At 40.0% G+C, this 13,372-nt stretch overlaps 1 protein-coding gene across 1 annotated transcript in view; it reads left to right on the top strand.

Moving 5' to 3' along the window:
* The first annotated feature begins 1,323 nt into the window (after nt 1–1,323).
* Nucleotides 1,324–13,372, top strand: part of klhl2 (kelch-like family member 2) — a 31,178-nt gene continuing 19,129 nt past the window's right edge. Inside the window, exons 1-6 of the mRNA XM_034187991.1 lie at nt 1,324–1,696; nt 5,031–5,150; nt 5,237–5,343; nt 5,423–5,544; nt 10,510–10,672; nt 10,894–11,003. Of these exons, the coding sequence (XP_034043882.1) occupies nt 1,629–1,696; nt 5,031–5,150; nt 5,237–5,343; nt 5,423–5,544; nt 10,510–10,672; nt 10,894–11,003 (690 nt within the window). The 5' untranslated portion in view covers nt 1,324–1,628. The remainder of the gene's footprint in view (nt 1,697–5,030; nt 5,151–5,236; nt 5,344–5,422; nt 5,545–10,509; nt 10,673–10,893; nt 11,004–13,372) is intronic.

Below are 13,372 nucleotides of genomic sequence, written 5' to 3'. Positions count from 1 at the left end.
CGCTATAAATGCAGTCCATTTACCATTTAGGTTTAAGCCCCAAAGCATGATTCCACAAACAGGATAATAATTTAACCATGTTCTTAAATGTGTGTATATTGAGCAGTCTTTATCATGTATATTAAATTATTTATATTATATTATTTTTTCCAATGTCCTTACTTCATGAAATTTTTCTTTTTTATTCCTAAGATTTTTGAGCCCTGAACTGTCATTACCTTCCTCCACTGATGAGGTAGAAACATTAAATGACTACATCAAAAACAATATTAAATTATTTACATGTAGAAAGGGCATATGTATATATGTGATTTTTAACTTAAAAAAAAAGACATCCAGATAATGGCAGTGCTTTGACACAATTATTTGAATTTCCTTGATGCCATCATATGTTGTCACTGATGTCATAGTCCGACACATTTGTTAGACTCAGGAGATTTAAAAAATCAGAGAATTTGTTCAAAGAGCTGATTGATATGAAGGTCATTTTAAACTTTAAGCATAATTTGATTTTCTCTGAAATAATGTGGGCTGCATTGAGTGATTAATCACTTTTTAAATTTCCATTATGATTTTGGTTTACACCTGCAGCATGGTGATTTAGTGCTTAAAACTATTTGCTTTACAGCAAGTAGGTTGTGGGGTCATATCCCACCTCGGGTGCTCTGGCTTCCTTCCACTTCGCAAGACTTGTAACTTTAAATTGACCATATCTGTGTGTGTGAGTATGACTGAGTTTGTTCATCTATGTGTGCCCCTGTGATAGACCGGTGTACCCCACCTCTCACCCTATGACTGCTGGGATAGGCTCCAGCCCCCTGTGACCCTTGATTGAATAAATGGATGTAGAAAATTAACAATTTTAACCTTATCACAAAATTGAAAAATCACCTCTCGTAATCCAGCTCCAGCTCCTTCATGGACCACCAGGGGGCAGGGGCCTGCATTTTGGGAATTACAAAGGGTTGGTTATAGAAGTTATATTTTTACTTCTATTTTAATGAATTCCTCAGTTCAATTATCTTTAAAATTTGAGTTATATTTAAGGAAAATCCACTGTTAAAGAGTACATTTTAAGAAAAGTGCATGCAAGAAAAGTGAGAAAGTTATTGAGTAAACATGTTAAGTAAATCTGATTTCGATGTTGATTAAAATAATCCTGATTTTTTTTTTTTTTTTTTTTTGGGCCATAATCGAGCAGCCGTAAATGCGGAGTAATCGTGATTTTGACACAAATGTAATCCCCTACCCAAAGACAGAATGCGTCGTTGTTAGTCTTCCACCGCTAGAGGGCGACAATGTTTTCTTGTGGGACTCCTTAACGACTCGGAGGACCGTCTTTGCCGACGCGTCCTCGTTTGTGCGTTTATCGGCGCTTGGAAAAATAACAGTCTTGTCGGTTCTCCTTGCGTCCATATACAACCAGGAGTACGGGGGAAAAAAAAAAAAAAAAGCACCGTCTCCCCGTGGGTCGGCCTTAGCTGCCTGCCCGCGTGCAGGGCCTGATATAAAACCGCGGTCAGGGTGAACATGAAGCCGCCTGTCCGGCAGCCTCACTCGCCCTTTCGGAGCCGATGACCGCCGCTTAGCTTGGCACCGACGACAGACGCCGCTGTGGAGAATATGGAATGGTGCTTCATGCTGGAGCAAGCTTACAGCCTGTAAATCATCCCGGAGTCATGGACAGTCACCCGCTGTAAGTGCTGCCGCATTGACAGAACTCGTCCGAACCCGAGCGGGCGGGCGGGTGGGCGGCTGGGTTTTAATGGGCGTGCAGGCAACACAGGCACCGATTCTATGGAGTAACATCTGCCACAAAATAAAGACCACGAGACGCTGACTCGGAAACCAGTTTAAAATTAAAATGATGGGATTAAAGTCGACTGCCAAAATCCAAATGAGTGGAGACTGTGTAACTCACAATGTAGCATTTCAAATTTTAACTTGTTTGAATCACCACACTTAAAATTTCTACTTGATTTTGTGGAGATTTTCTTTTAACACACACACACACATAGGCATGTCAATTTCAGAAATTAATCAGTTAGTTTAAAAGACCTTAATCTGGAACTATTTTGACAATTTCTTAATTTTAATTTATCACATGTATGGAAATGTTCTGCAGAATCCACGCGCCCCGATCCTGGTGTCGGCACTCCTCCTTGCCTTCACTGCGCCTTCGCTGTACATGCGTCATTTCAGAGCATCAGCCACGATTCACCGATTATCGCCTCATTTCTGCTTAGAACTGCGCTCACCGGATAAGCGGTTGAAAATGTGTGAGTGAGTGATGTTCTGCAAAATCTGAATGTTAACTATTGCTGAATTGTGCCTGGACTTTATTGTAATTCTGTTGCTGCACAGGATGTCCGGATGTGTGCAAAGCTGCGGTCCAGATGTAAAAGTGTTTCACCCAGTATGCAAATCAGAACTATTCCAGAATATGACCTGGGCCATACTGGAATTTTGCAACAGCGCAAGACTTCCAGAAGTGTGCAAAGCCACAGCTGAAGTTCACATTTCTTCAAACTTCATTTTTTCACTTTTTTATTCATTTCAGTAAAATGAATGAAAGAATGAAGAAAAAAGAAACATTAAAATAAATGACAACTCAATTCCATCACCACATAATTCCAAGGTGTTTACAGTCCAATAACCATCCAGTGCCAAAAATAAATCTCAACAATATGAACAATCAAAAAGACTTTAAAGTGCTCTATGTTAATTTTTCTCTGCAATTCTTTTTTCAACCTGTTCAGCAAATCAACCCTACAAAATGAAATACTCTTCACAGTTGTCCCTCCCTATCATAAAACATTTTTAAAAATTAAACCTTAAGTGTAAGTAAGTCCCTTTAGCTGCTTCCTTGTTTTGGGGTCACCATAGCAGATCTGCATGTCACTTTGTCACATGTTTTATGGTGGATGCCCTTCTTGATGCAAGTCTATATTTCATGAAGAATGGGTGTGTTTAGAACTGAGAACCTTCTGCACGGGAAACAAGCACACTTAACTGCTTGGCCCCCAGTAATTTACAAGGTTGCTAGGCACCTAAGACATCAGATTTAGAGCCTCGTTCTGACACTGGACGAGCACAGCAGCCTTCCAGAAATAGCGGTCAGTTTCTGGAGTGCAAGAAGATCTGAATTTGCCCTTAAAATATTTAGTTGGTAAGTGCGAGAGATGGTGAATGAGTCCACAAAAGTTTCATAAGTAGCTGTATAAAAACGGTTAAATATTCAGCTCTGAATTTTTATCCCTTGGAGGAGTGGACGAGTGACCCTGTGAAGTCTTGTTGGTTATGTCAGGGATGAGGTTACCACTAACACTGCAGTTCCCAAACAGTACAAAAGACCCCAAATTTGAGAAATTAGATACATTTATGTGTAAATCTCCCAAAGAACTGTTTGACATCAGTAATGTTGTGACAGAAGATGCAAGGTCTCGTATTCAGATCAGCACACAGAGTTATAACGCTGATATGATCTCCAGGTCCAGATCTATAGTGAAGTCCATCAGTAGTTGAGTAGTGATTTGAAGTTTTTTTTTGTTTGTTTTTTTTTTTTGGCTCTGTACACATCCTGTAAGATGCTACAGAATGTGGAGTTAAGCACAGATACCAACTGGCCTCGTGGCCAATACAGGACACTACAGTGAAGTTTTATTTAACCTTTATTTAACCAGGTTAGTCCCATTGAGATCAAGATCTCTTTTGCAAGGGAGACCTGGACAATAAATTTTCCAATTCACCTAACCTGCAGGCTTGTAGTGTAGACTTTCAGCTTTAATTCAAAGGGTTTCACAAAAATGTTGCATTAACTGTTTCAGAATTGCAGCCATTATTTTACATTCTTTTAAAAAAAATATTCAGAGCTCAAAAGTAATTTGATTAACTTAATATCAAAATTATTGTTAATGTTGACACAAAGTGTCACTTTTACAGCCAACTTTTTGTATTTATTTTTTATTTTTGGATAAGTCGGGGGATGATACATTTCCTTGGCCTTCATTTACATCAATCATTTAGAATGACTAACAGTAGAGTACTGCAGAGTAAATCTATTTGGAGTAGACAGTTCTCAAATCATGAGTGATCATGCAAGGAAACTAGTGAAGTCGCAGTCATTATACGTTAGACTACAATGCTTTGTTGACAGATAGGCAGCATTTTAAATGTGTTTTTGGAAACAAATCCATACATAAGTGTTAATTAATGAAGTCATCACTGTAGTAGATGACAGAAGGGTTCTGACATCCCCAGACTGTAGCTGTATGTGTAATAGATTAGGTCAAGATGATACCTTGATGTACAATGTAGTGATTTCTGTGAGCAGGTGACACATACACTCACTTAGAAAATACTTTTCTTGTGATGGATGTGATTTTGAATATATTTCATGTGTGTCATACTCTAATAAATCAAATTTGAAAAGTGTAGCTCATATTTAAGTAAACTGAAATTAGGACAAGGTTCTTAAGAAATACAAACGGTGTATATCGTGCAATAAATTTGTCTGGACGAGTAGTAAGTTTCACACGTCCCGAGGCCTGTTGTGCTTGATGCAGATTGGATTCCAGTCCGTTGTCCATCCTACTTTTCTCATCTTGTCTGAAAACTCTGTTTTAATTTTGGGCCATCTTAAATGCAGACATGTTAAGGCTGCTCGGGCTCTGGGCTGCTGGCAAACAATATTTATCAAATTATGTTAAAAATAATTTTGTCTGTATGACTGTATTTTCAGGGCATTATAGTTTCAAGTGAAACTAGAAATATTTTTACAGTGTTAATTTACCACCTTACCCCTTGTTGTATTATTTTTCCCTCACTTCTATCACCGTACAAGTTCTGCAATACACATGTGCTTATATGGAAAATAAGACATTAAGTGAGGTGTTGCTTCCTCATTAATCAGGACACACAAACATTTATGACCACTCGCTTGTTTGCCTGCAGCAGGTATTGCAAAGGTTTCCATCCTTGTTTTGCTTGTGACCAACCAGTCATGTCCACTTGTTGTCTGTCCCTCACAGGTGTACTAGACTTTGTCCACACACTTTGGACAAAGAAGATGGAGTAGAAAGGCAAGGTCCCGTCACTCTCAACCCTCGGCATATGAGGAAGGCCTTCAAAGTCATGAACGAGCTGCGCAGGTGACGCAAAATCAGTTGTTGACTTATCGTCCTCAGTGCTGTCAGCAACATAAATGTAAATCACACATGATTATGTGCACACGCAGCCAGAGCCTGTTGTGTGACGTGACCATTGTGGCTGAGGATGTAGAGATCTCTGCTCACCGAGTGGTTCTGGCTGCCGGGAGCTCCTACTTCCATGCCATGTTCACCGGTAAGGCCTGTGTTAACTTTGGGCATGTTTATTGACATACTGCTCGTTGGTGACGGATGGTTAATGTGTGCACCGACAGGGGAGATGGCAGAGAGCAGAGCCAAACGAGTGAGGATAAAGGAGATGGACGGTTGGACTCTGGGCCTGCTGATAGACTACATCTACACGGCAGAGATCCAGGTCACAGAGGATAATGTGCAGGTACACACAGACACTTGTGTACTCGTCTGTGTGATTTTTCTGACAACTGTGTCCTCTTGGTTCACTGAGCCAGTGGTCATAACATTTAGAAATGCTACACTGGAGTGGAAACAGGCAGAGCTGATTTAAAGTGCAATACTGTATTCAAATAAATAGATAAAGAAATAAAACTAATCATAATTTTATGTGGCACTAGAAGGAATGAATCCGACATCATTCAAACATTTATAATTTATTATGACATTGTTGAAATTTCATCTTAGTATTAAGAATTGAAAACATTTAATTGACTATTTTAAAAATGATTACAAATGCAGATCAATGTGTAAATTGTGGCCTTTAAAAGTAGAAATTTAAAAATATTTATTATTTCTACATAAGAAATATTTTGTTGTTATTTAAAAAAAAAAGATTTTGACTTGTTCCAGGTTTTTCAACATGAGGATTTAATCCATTTCTATATTGAGTAGGACTGCGGTGATTTAAAAATTAATCTAATTAATCCCTTATCTACATCTTAATGTGAAAAACAATTTGTCACAGGTTGACTTGGGTGTGTCAGAAAGAAAGCAAACATACAAATGTTGTCTGGCCGGCTTTCAAAATAAAATACCCCGCATAGATTAGGGAGGATATTTCAGTTAATTAATAAAATTGGTAACATTAAACACAGTTAAACAGAAAAAAAAAGCTGCAAGTACATAGACTACTCATTTAGAATCATAAAAGCCACCGAAGAATGTCCAGATCTCATCATTCCTGAAATGCTACCCTAGGATTTGAAATCAATACGATCGTTGAAAACTGTGTTGGTCATGAGACTTCATAAAGCTGCAGCCTGGCCGAGAGAGTGATTTAATGAGGATGGGAGTATGAGGTGCTTAGCTCTAAGCTTTCTACTGTAAGAGTTGAGGTAATAATTTATACTTGGGGAAAAAAAATCAGTTGGTACAGAAATATCGTGTTGCAACTTATGTTAGTAAGATCAAGCAGCACCATCATGTTTCTGAAAAGACCGGGTCAAAGAAAAAAGGGTGCGAGAGTAATTATCTTATTTATACGTGTGTGTGTGTGTATATATATATATATATGTATATATGTATATGTATATATATATGTATATATGTATATGTATATATATATGTATATGTATATGTGTGTGTGTACCCCCCCCAGGCTGGCAGCCGTGCAACTACATGTTGCTGCGACTCCTCCACACTCACATCACCTCAATTCAGAAAACGGACTGTTTCAAGTTTAGTGCACATAAACAATGTCAAATGTGTATGTGTTGTCTTAATTCTGATGTGTGCCATTATTAAAGTAAACAAGTAATAATTGTGGATTAATTGCTGTATCTTGTCTGTGGTAATTTGAGTGTGGACGTAATCTTGTTGTTGCACTTGTGTAATGACAATGACAATAAATCTCATCCATCCATCCATATATGTGTGTGTGTGTGTGTGTGTGTATATATATATATATATATATATAAAATTAATCTAAATTAATGTTATTTCAATAGCCATAAATTAGAGCTAAACTAGATTTGAATCTGCTCTACATCAGTGACAATTGAATGATTTAATTGCTTCAAATATGTTTTAAAGTTTTTAAAACTACACTCAACAAAAATCTAAACGCAACACTTTTGGTTTTGCTCCCATTTTGTATGAGATGAACTCAAAGATCTAAAACTTTTTCCACATACACAATATCACCATTTCCCTCAAATATTGTTCACAAACCAGTCTAAATCTGTGATAGTGAGCACTTCTCCTTTGCTGAGATAATCCATCCCACCTCACAGGTGTGCCATATCAAAATGCTGATTAGACACCATGATTAGTGCGCAGGTGTGCCTTAGACTGCCCACAATAAAAGGCCACTCTGAAAGGTGCAGTTTTATCACACAGCACAATGCCACAGATGTCGCAAGATTTGAGGGAGCGTGCAATTGGCATGCTGACAGCAGGAATGTCAACCAGAGCTGTTGCTCGTGTATTGAATGTTCATTTCTCTACCATAAGCCATCTCCAAAGGCGTTTCAGAGAATTTGGCAGTACATCCAACCAGCCTCACAACGCAGACCACGTGTAACCACACCAGCCCAGGACCTCCACATCCAGCATGTTCACCTCCAAGATCGTTTGAGACCAGCCACTCGGACAGCTGCTGAAACAATCGGTTTGCATAACCAAAGAATTTCTGCACAAACTGTCAGAAACCGTCTCAGGGAAGCTCATCTGCATGCTCGTTGTCCTCATCGGGTTCTCGACCTGACTCCAGTTCGTCGTCGTAACCGACTTGAGTGGGCAAATGCTCACATTCGCTGGCATTTGGCACGTTGGAGAGGTGTTCTCTTCACGGATGAATCCCGGTTCACACTGTTCAGGGCAGATGGCAGACAGCGTGTGTGGTGTCGTGTGGGTGAGCGGTTTTCTGATGTCAATGTTGTGGATCGAGTGGCCCATGGTGGCGGTGGGGTTATGGTATGGGCAGGCATCTGTTATGGACGAAGAACACAGGTGCATTTTATTGATGGCATTTTGAATGCACAGAGATACTGTGACGAGATCCTGAGGCCCATTGTTGTGCCAACATCCAAGAACATCACCTCATGTTGCAGCAGGATAATGCACGGCCCCATGTTGCAAGGATCTGTACACAATTCTTGGAAGCTGAAAATGTCCCAGTTCTTGCATGGCCGGCATACTCACCGGACATGTCACTCATTGAGCATGTTTGGGATGCTCTGGACCGGCGTATACGACAGCGTGTACCAGTTCCTGCCAATATCCAGCAACTTCGCACAGCCATTGAAGAGGAGTGGACCAACATTCCACAGGCCACAATTGACAACGTGATCAACTCTATGCGAAGGAGATGTGTTGTACTGCATGAGGCAAATGGTGGTCGCACCAGATACTGACTGGTATCCCCCCTAATAAAACAAAACTGCACCTTTCAGAGTGGCCTTTTATTGTGGACAGTCTAAGGCACACCTGTGCACTAATCATGGTGTCTAATCAGCATCTTGATATGGCACACCTGTGAGGTGGGATGGATTATCTCAGCAAAGGAGAAGTGCTCACTATCACAGATTTAGACTGGTTTGTGAACAATATTTGAGGGAAATGGTGATATTGTGTATGTGGAAAAAGTTTTAGATCTTTGAGTTCATCTCATACAAAATGGGAGCAAAACCAAAAGTGTTGCGTTTATATTTTTGTTGAGTGTAGATATTATTTTTTGAGTATTGTCGGATGATTGCACACAAACTATGCGCACGCTTTTCTGCATTCTGCCGGGGGAGTGTAATACAGTTATTCACCAGTTTGCTTAAATACTGTGGATGGGACAATAATTAAATGTCTGAAATAGGAGATTGTTTCTAATACCCAGTACATGAGTGTGTATTCATAGACTCCAGTGTGTGTATTTTGGAGACAAATGTTCTTTGTACTGCGCAGAACTGTTGTCCACCTGTTACACATGGAGACATTTATTATTAAGGCCTAGTTCAAAAATAATGAAGCCAACGTGTGACATAACCATCAAAATTTAAAAGTGGTCTTTTTTGTGAAATGTTATCATTTTAGGTATGGTTATATATCAGAGTTTCAATATTTCTATTGGTCTCGGTTCAGTCATTGCTAGAAATTCTGAGTGCATATATACTATAATGTACTAGAGCGTAACGCTTGCAACAACAGCTGGAGGTATCTTCTTTAGTCTGCAGAAGCCTGAAACAAAGAAATTCTGTCCATTAGTTCCTGGTATTATTGAACAAGTAATATAATTATTCTATTGAAGCAGAGTAGGAGATATAGCTAAGGTTTTGACACAAATAAATCAAGGACTTATTTCCAGCGTTACGCTTGCAACAGTTTTACCTTGCTTTAGAAACATGATGTTTTTTTCTAGGAAATTACATTTCTACCTTTACAAAAATGTATTACTGTGTGTTAGTATGAAGCACAAACAAACAAACTGACAAACTACAAGGTTATTTCTTTAACATTCAACTTTAAATGATAATGCTAAATATCAATGTCACACAAAATTGATGAAAAAAGTGCTATTTTGGGGGTAAATTTCGTGCATATCTCTGGAACCGTGCTGAATTTTTTCCATGAAATTTTCAGTACCTGTCAAAGAGACTATAGGCAACTCACAGGTAAATCTGGATGGTGCTAAATAAAATAATGGCTTGTTCATGACAAATGCAATGCAAATCAGCAGTTAGGCTTCATTATTTTTGAACTAGGCCTGGATGGACAACCTCCAAACAGCATATTCATGAAGGCAAAATCACTTAATGGACAATACTCACTACTTTTCACATTTGAAAGATGCAATCCTCAGTGCGCACTGCACAGCATGCATGTTTTTTTGTGAGTGCTGTGCTGTTTGTGCATGTTTTAACACACGCCTTCGGTAAATCAGGCCCCTTTTACTCTTTTAGTTACAATAGACGTTATAAATTTTCTTGACACATCAGCTTAAACCATTTTGTTGTTGTAGGATGTTAAATGCGTAACCTCTGCCTGCACAGGAGGACACCACTGAGCAGTGGTTGTTTTTAAAAACTTTATGAATTCTGGAACAATGCCAGGATCAGGCTTATCTTGAGGCTGCATCGAGTTTTGTGTCCACCCTTCTTTGTGTTAAATGTTGTTTTGAGGTGGGACAGTACTTGCTGAGCACACTTAGGCACATGTTCTGCATCTCAAAACTTTTTTCATCATAAAACATTACAGCAGAGAGAAATTCTAAGAAAGTGCAAAATGTTGACTTTAGGTTGTTTTTGTCTTGTAGTTGTATAGACAGTGGACATTTTGGGCGCTGCAGCATGTGGTTGCCTAAGTATAAGACAGGCGTTCCTCTTAACCAGGCCACCTTCTGACTGCATGACAAAGTAGCAAATCTAATTTCCTCATGTAGACACTGTGTGTTTCACAGGCGCTGCTGCCTGCAGCAGGACTGCTCCAGCTGACGGAGGTGAAAAAAGCTTGCTGTGATTTCCTGAGCTCTCAGCTTCATCCATCCAACTGTCTGGGAATACGAGCCTTTGCTGATCTGCACGCCTGCTCTCAGCTCCTCACACAGGCCAACAGTTACGCAGGTTTGTGTAATGCACAGCTCCGTTTGCGCTGGAGATGACATAGTTCTTATTGCTCGGCTGAAATGGGTTTATGCGTGTCCTGGAGCATGTGGGGCTGTGAAGGAGACAGAATGAGAACAGACTTAATTAATGAAAATGCGGCGAGAGAAACAGTTATGTAAAATTGCTGTGCTTCTCTGCTGTCACAGCATAGTAGTTCCTTTTTTTGTTTGTGCTGGCAGAGCAACATTTCACTGAGGTGGTTGGAAGTGAAGAGTTCCTCAACTTGGGCATGGAGCAAGTTTCCAGCCTGATCGCCAGCGACAAGCTCACCATCCCCACAGAGGAGAAGGTACAGGTGCTCATTATACATGGGTTCCATAGTCAAAGCATCGGCACAGCAGGGTGTTATCCCGAACAGGAGAGAGGGCTGTCACACCACAGAGTGGAGTGTGGTCTGAAATGTGCGCCTGACGTAGGTGGGGGAGCCTGCTAGGGGGGTCTCAGGGCATGCCCCCCAGGAAAATTTGAGATATTGACACTGATTTGGGGCTATCTGCCTTGGTCTTGGCATGAACAAAGCAGTTTGTTTTATTTATATAAAAAACATTAAGTAAATATTTTTGTTTATGTGGGTCATCAATTCCACTTAGTGCAGCATTGCATAGTAAAACTAGGAAAGTCAGAGTAATGTTAATTGAACAATTTTTAGTTGTTAAAAGATATTAATTAAGGAGAGTGGGGATTTCAGGGTTTGATTGGTTTAAGCAAGGTGGGGAAGGGATCTTCACTTCTCTGGCTACGCGCCTGTACTGTCTCTGTTTTCAGGAGGAAAACAGACATGACGAGAAGAAAAACTTGTTTTGTTGTTGGAATGAATTTGTCTGCTTGCTGTTATTCCAGGTGAGTCTTGTGTGGATGCTGTCTCAGCTGCAGGTCGCTGACAGAGTTGAAACAGATTAGCAGCTTGTGTACTTTATTCAACAGCACATCCAGATTATCAGAAAGAGTCCAAATATATTTGTGTATTTAAAAAAAAAAAAAAGTGCAGTTATGCTAATCCTGTGCAACATTTTTCTTGTCAGTCCCCAAAGCCCGTATACAATGTTTATTTATATAATTTCTTCCATGGGTAAACAACAGTTTAGAAAGTTAGATTGCAACAACAATACAAATGGCAATTTGCTTGTATCCCTGTGTAGTCTGGCCTTTATGTGAGTCGTCCCATTCTCTGGGGGCAGGTTATTTTAAATATTCTCAGAAATCTCTAAACTTCGACACATACGAGGTGCCTTTAATAAGTTTTGAGACTTTTTTCGTAGGGGCAGTTATAATCATCCCACACTCTTGTAATTTTGATATGTCATTACCATATGTCTAAGGAGATAATCTACCAATTTTTGTTATTCCAGGTTGAAAGAGACGGCTGTATGTGGATGTTAAGCGGACCCTACTAAATCACGCTTGTCAAAGCTGACTTTTTTGAAAAATGCAGTCAGGACGGGAGGACACTTTGGAAGAGCGATACGCTATAAAATTTTGTGTTAAGCTCGGAAAGAACGCTACATGACTTATGAACTGCTTCAGACTGCTTATGGATTAAATTGCATGGGCAGAGCATCGGTATTTCGTTGCCACAAAAAGTTTAAAGGTGGCAGAGAGTCTGTGAGAGATGATGAGAGGTGTGGGAGGGGGAGGGAAGTCAGAACACCGGAGCTTGTGGGGAAAATTTGCACTTTTATGGATGAGGACCGTCGAGTGTCAATAGAGACAATAAGTGTAGAGTTTGAAGTCAGTGTGGGAACTGTGCACACGATTATTCATGATAAACTGAACATGCGGAAGATTTGTGCAAAGTTCAGGACAATGCACCAGTCCACAACTCCATCCATGTTTCCAACTGTTTGACCGAGATGGGCATCAAGACAGTTCCTCACCCTCCCTACAGTCCAGACCTTGCTCCCTGTGACTTTTGGTTGTTCCCCAAGCTCAAGGAAAACCTTAGAGGCAGTCGTTTTGAAACCATTGAGGAGATGAAAGAGGCTGTGACAAGGGTCATGGACATGTTCACACCAGAGGACTTCCAGGGGGCCTTCCAGAAGTTGTTGGAACGATACAGGTGCATTGTATCTGGAGGGGAGTACTTTGAAGGGGACTAGAGTTTTGTGCTTGTCCGAGGAAAAAAGTGTCCCTACGAAAAAAGTCTTAAAATTTATTGAAGGCACCTCGTAAACCCAAAACTGAATGTTTCCACTAGTGTTGAGCAGAAAAGGTCTCATAAAAAATATCTGTGTGCACACTTCCTATGCTTATGTGTTCTGATGCATTCTCTGCTGACACAGATTGTGTTAGTGACACCCCCCCACCCCCGATTTCACAGCGAGAGTGCATGAAATCCCAGAAACTTACTGCAGACCAACTCTGTGCTCTGTGCATGCTGAGTGAATGTTAGTCAGTGTAGTTCAGGGGAGTATATTAGAGGTTTCTGCATAAGTCTGGTGTGTTGGTAATGGCAAGTGTAGCAAAATTATTCTGCAATAACTGATGTGCAAAAAGCTGTCATTTATGGTTGTCGAACCGTCTTCTCAAACGTTCCTGGAATTTGAATGTTTTAAATTCTGAAAGGCTAATCTTGAATTTTGTTCCCCACCATGCTTAGACCAATCAAACCTTGCCTGGCTTTCAAACGTGCACTTTAACTATTTTTGTAGCCAATGTGCT

This window comes from Thalassophryne amazonica, chromosome 15, assembly GCF_902500255.1.
Source record: "Thalassophryne amazonica chromosome 15, fThaAma1.1, whole genome shotgun sequence".
In the NCBI taxonomy this organism is placed as follows: Eukaryota; Metazoa; Chordata; class Actinopteri; order Batrachoidiformes; family Batrachoididae; genus Thalassophryne; species Thalassophryne amazonica.
This window is presented reverse-complemented; position numbering and strand designations above follow the sequence as displayed.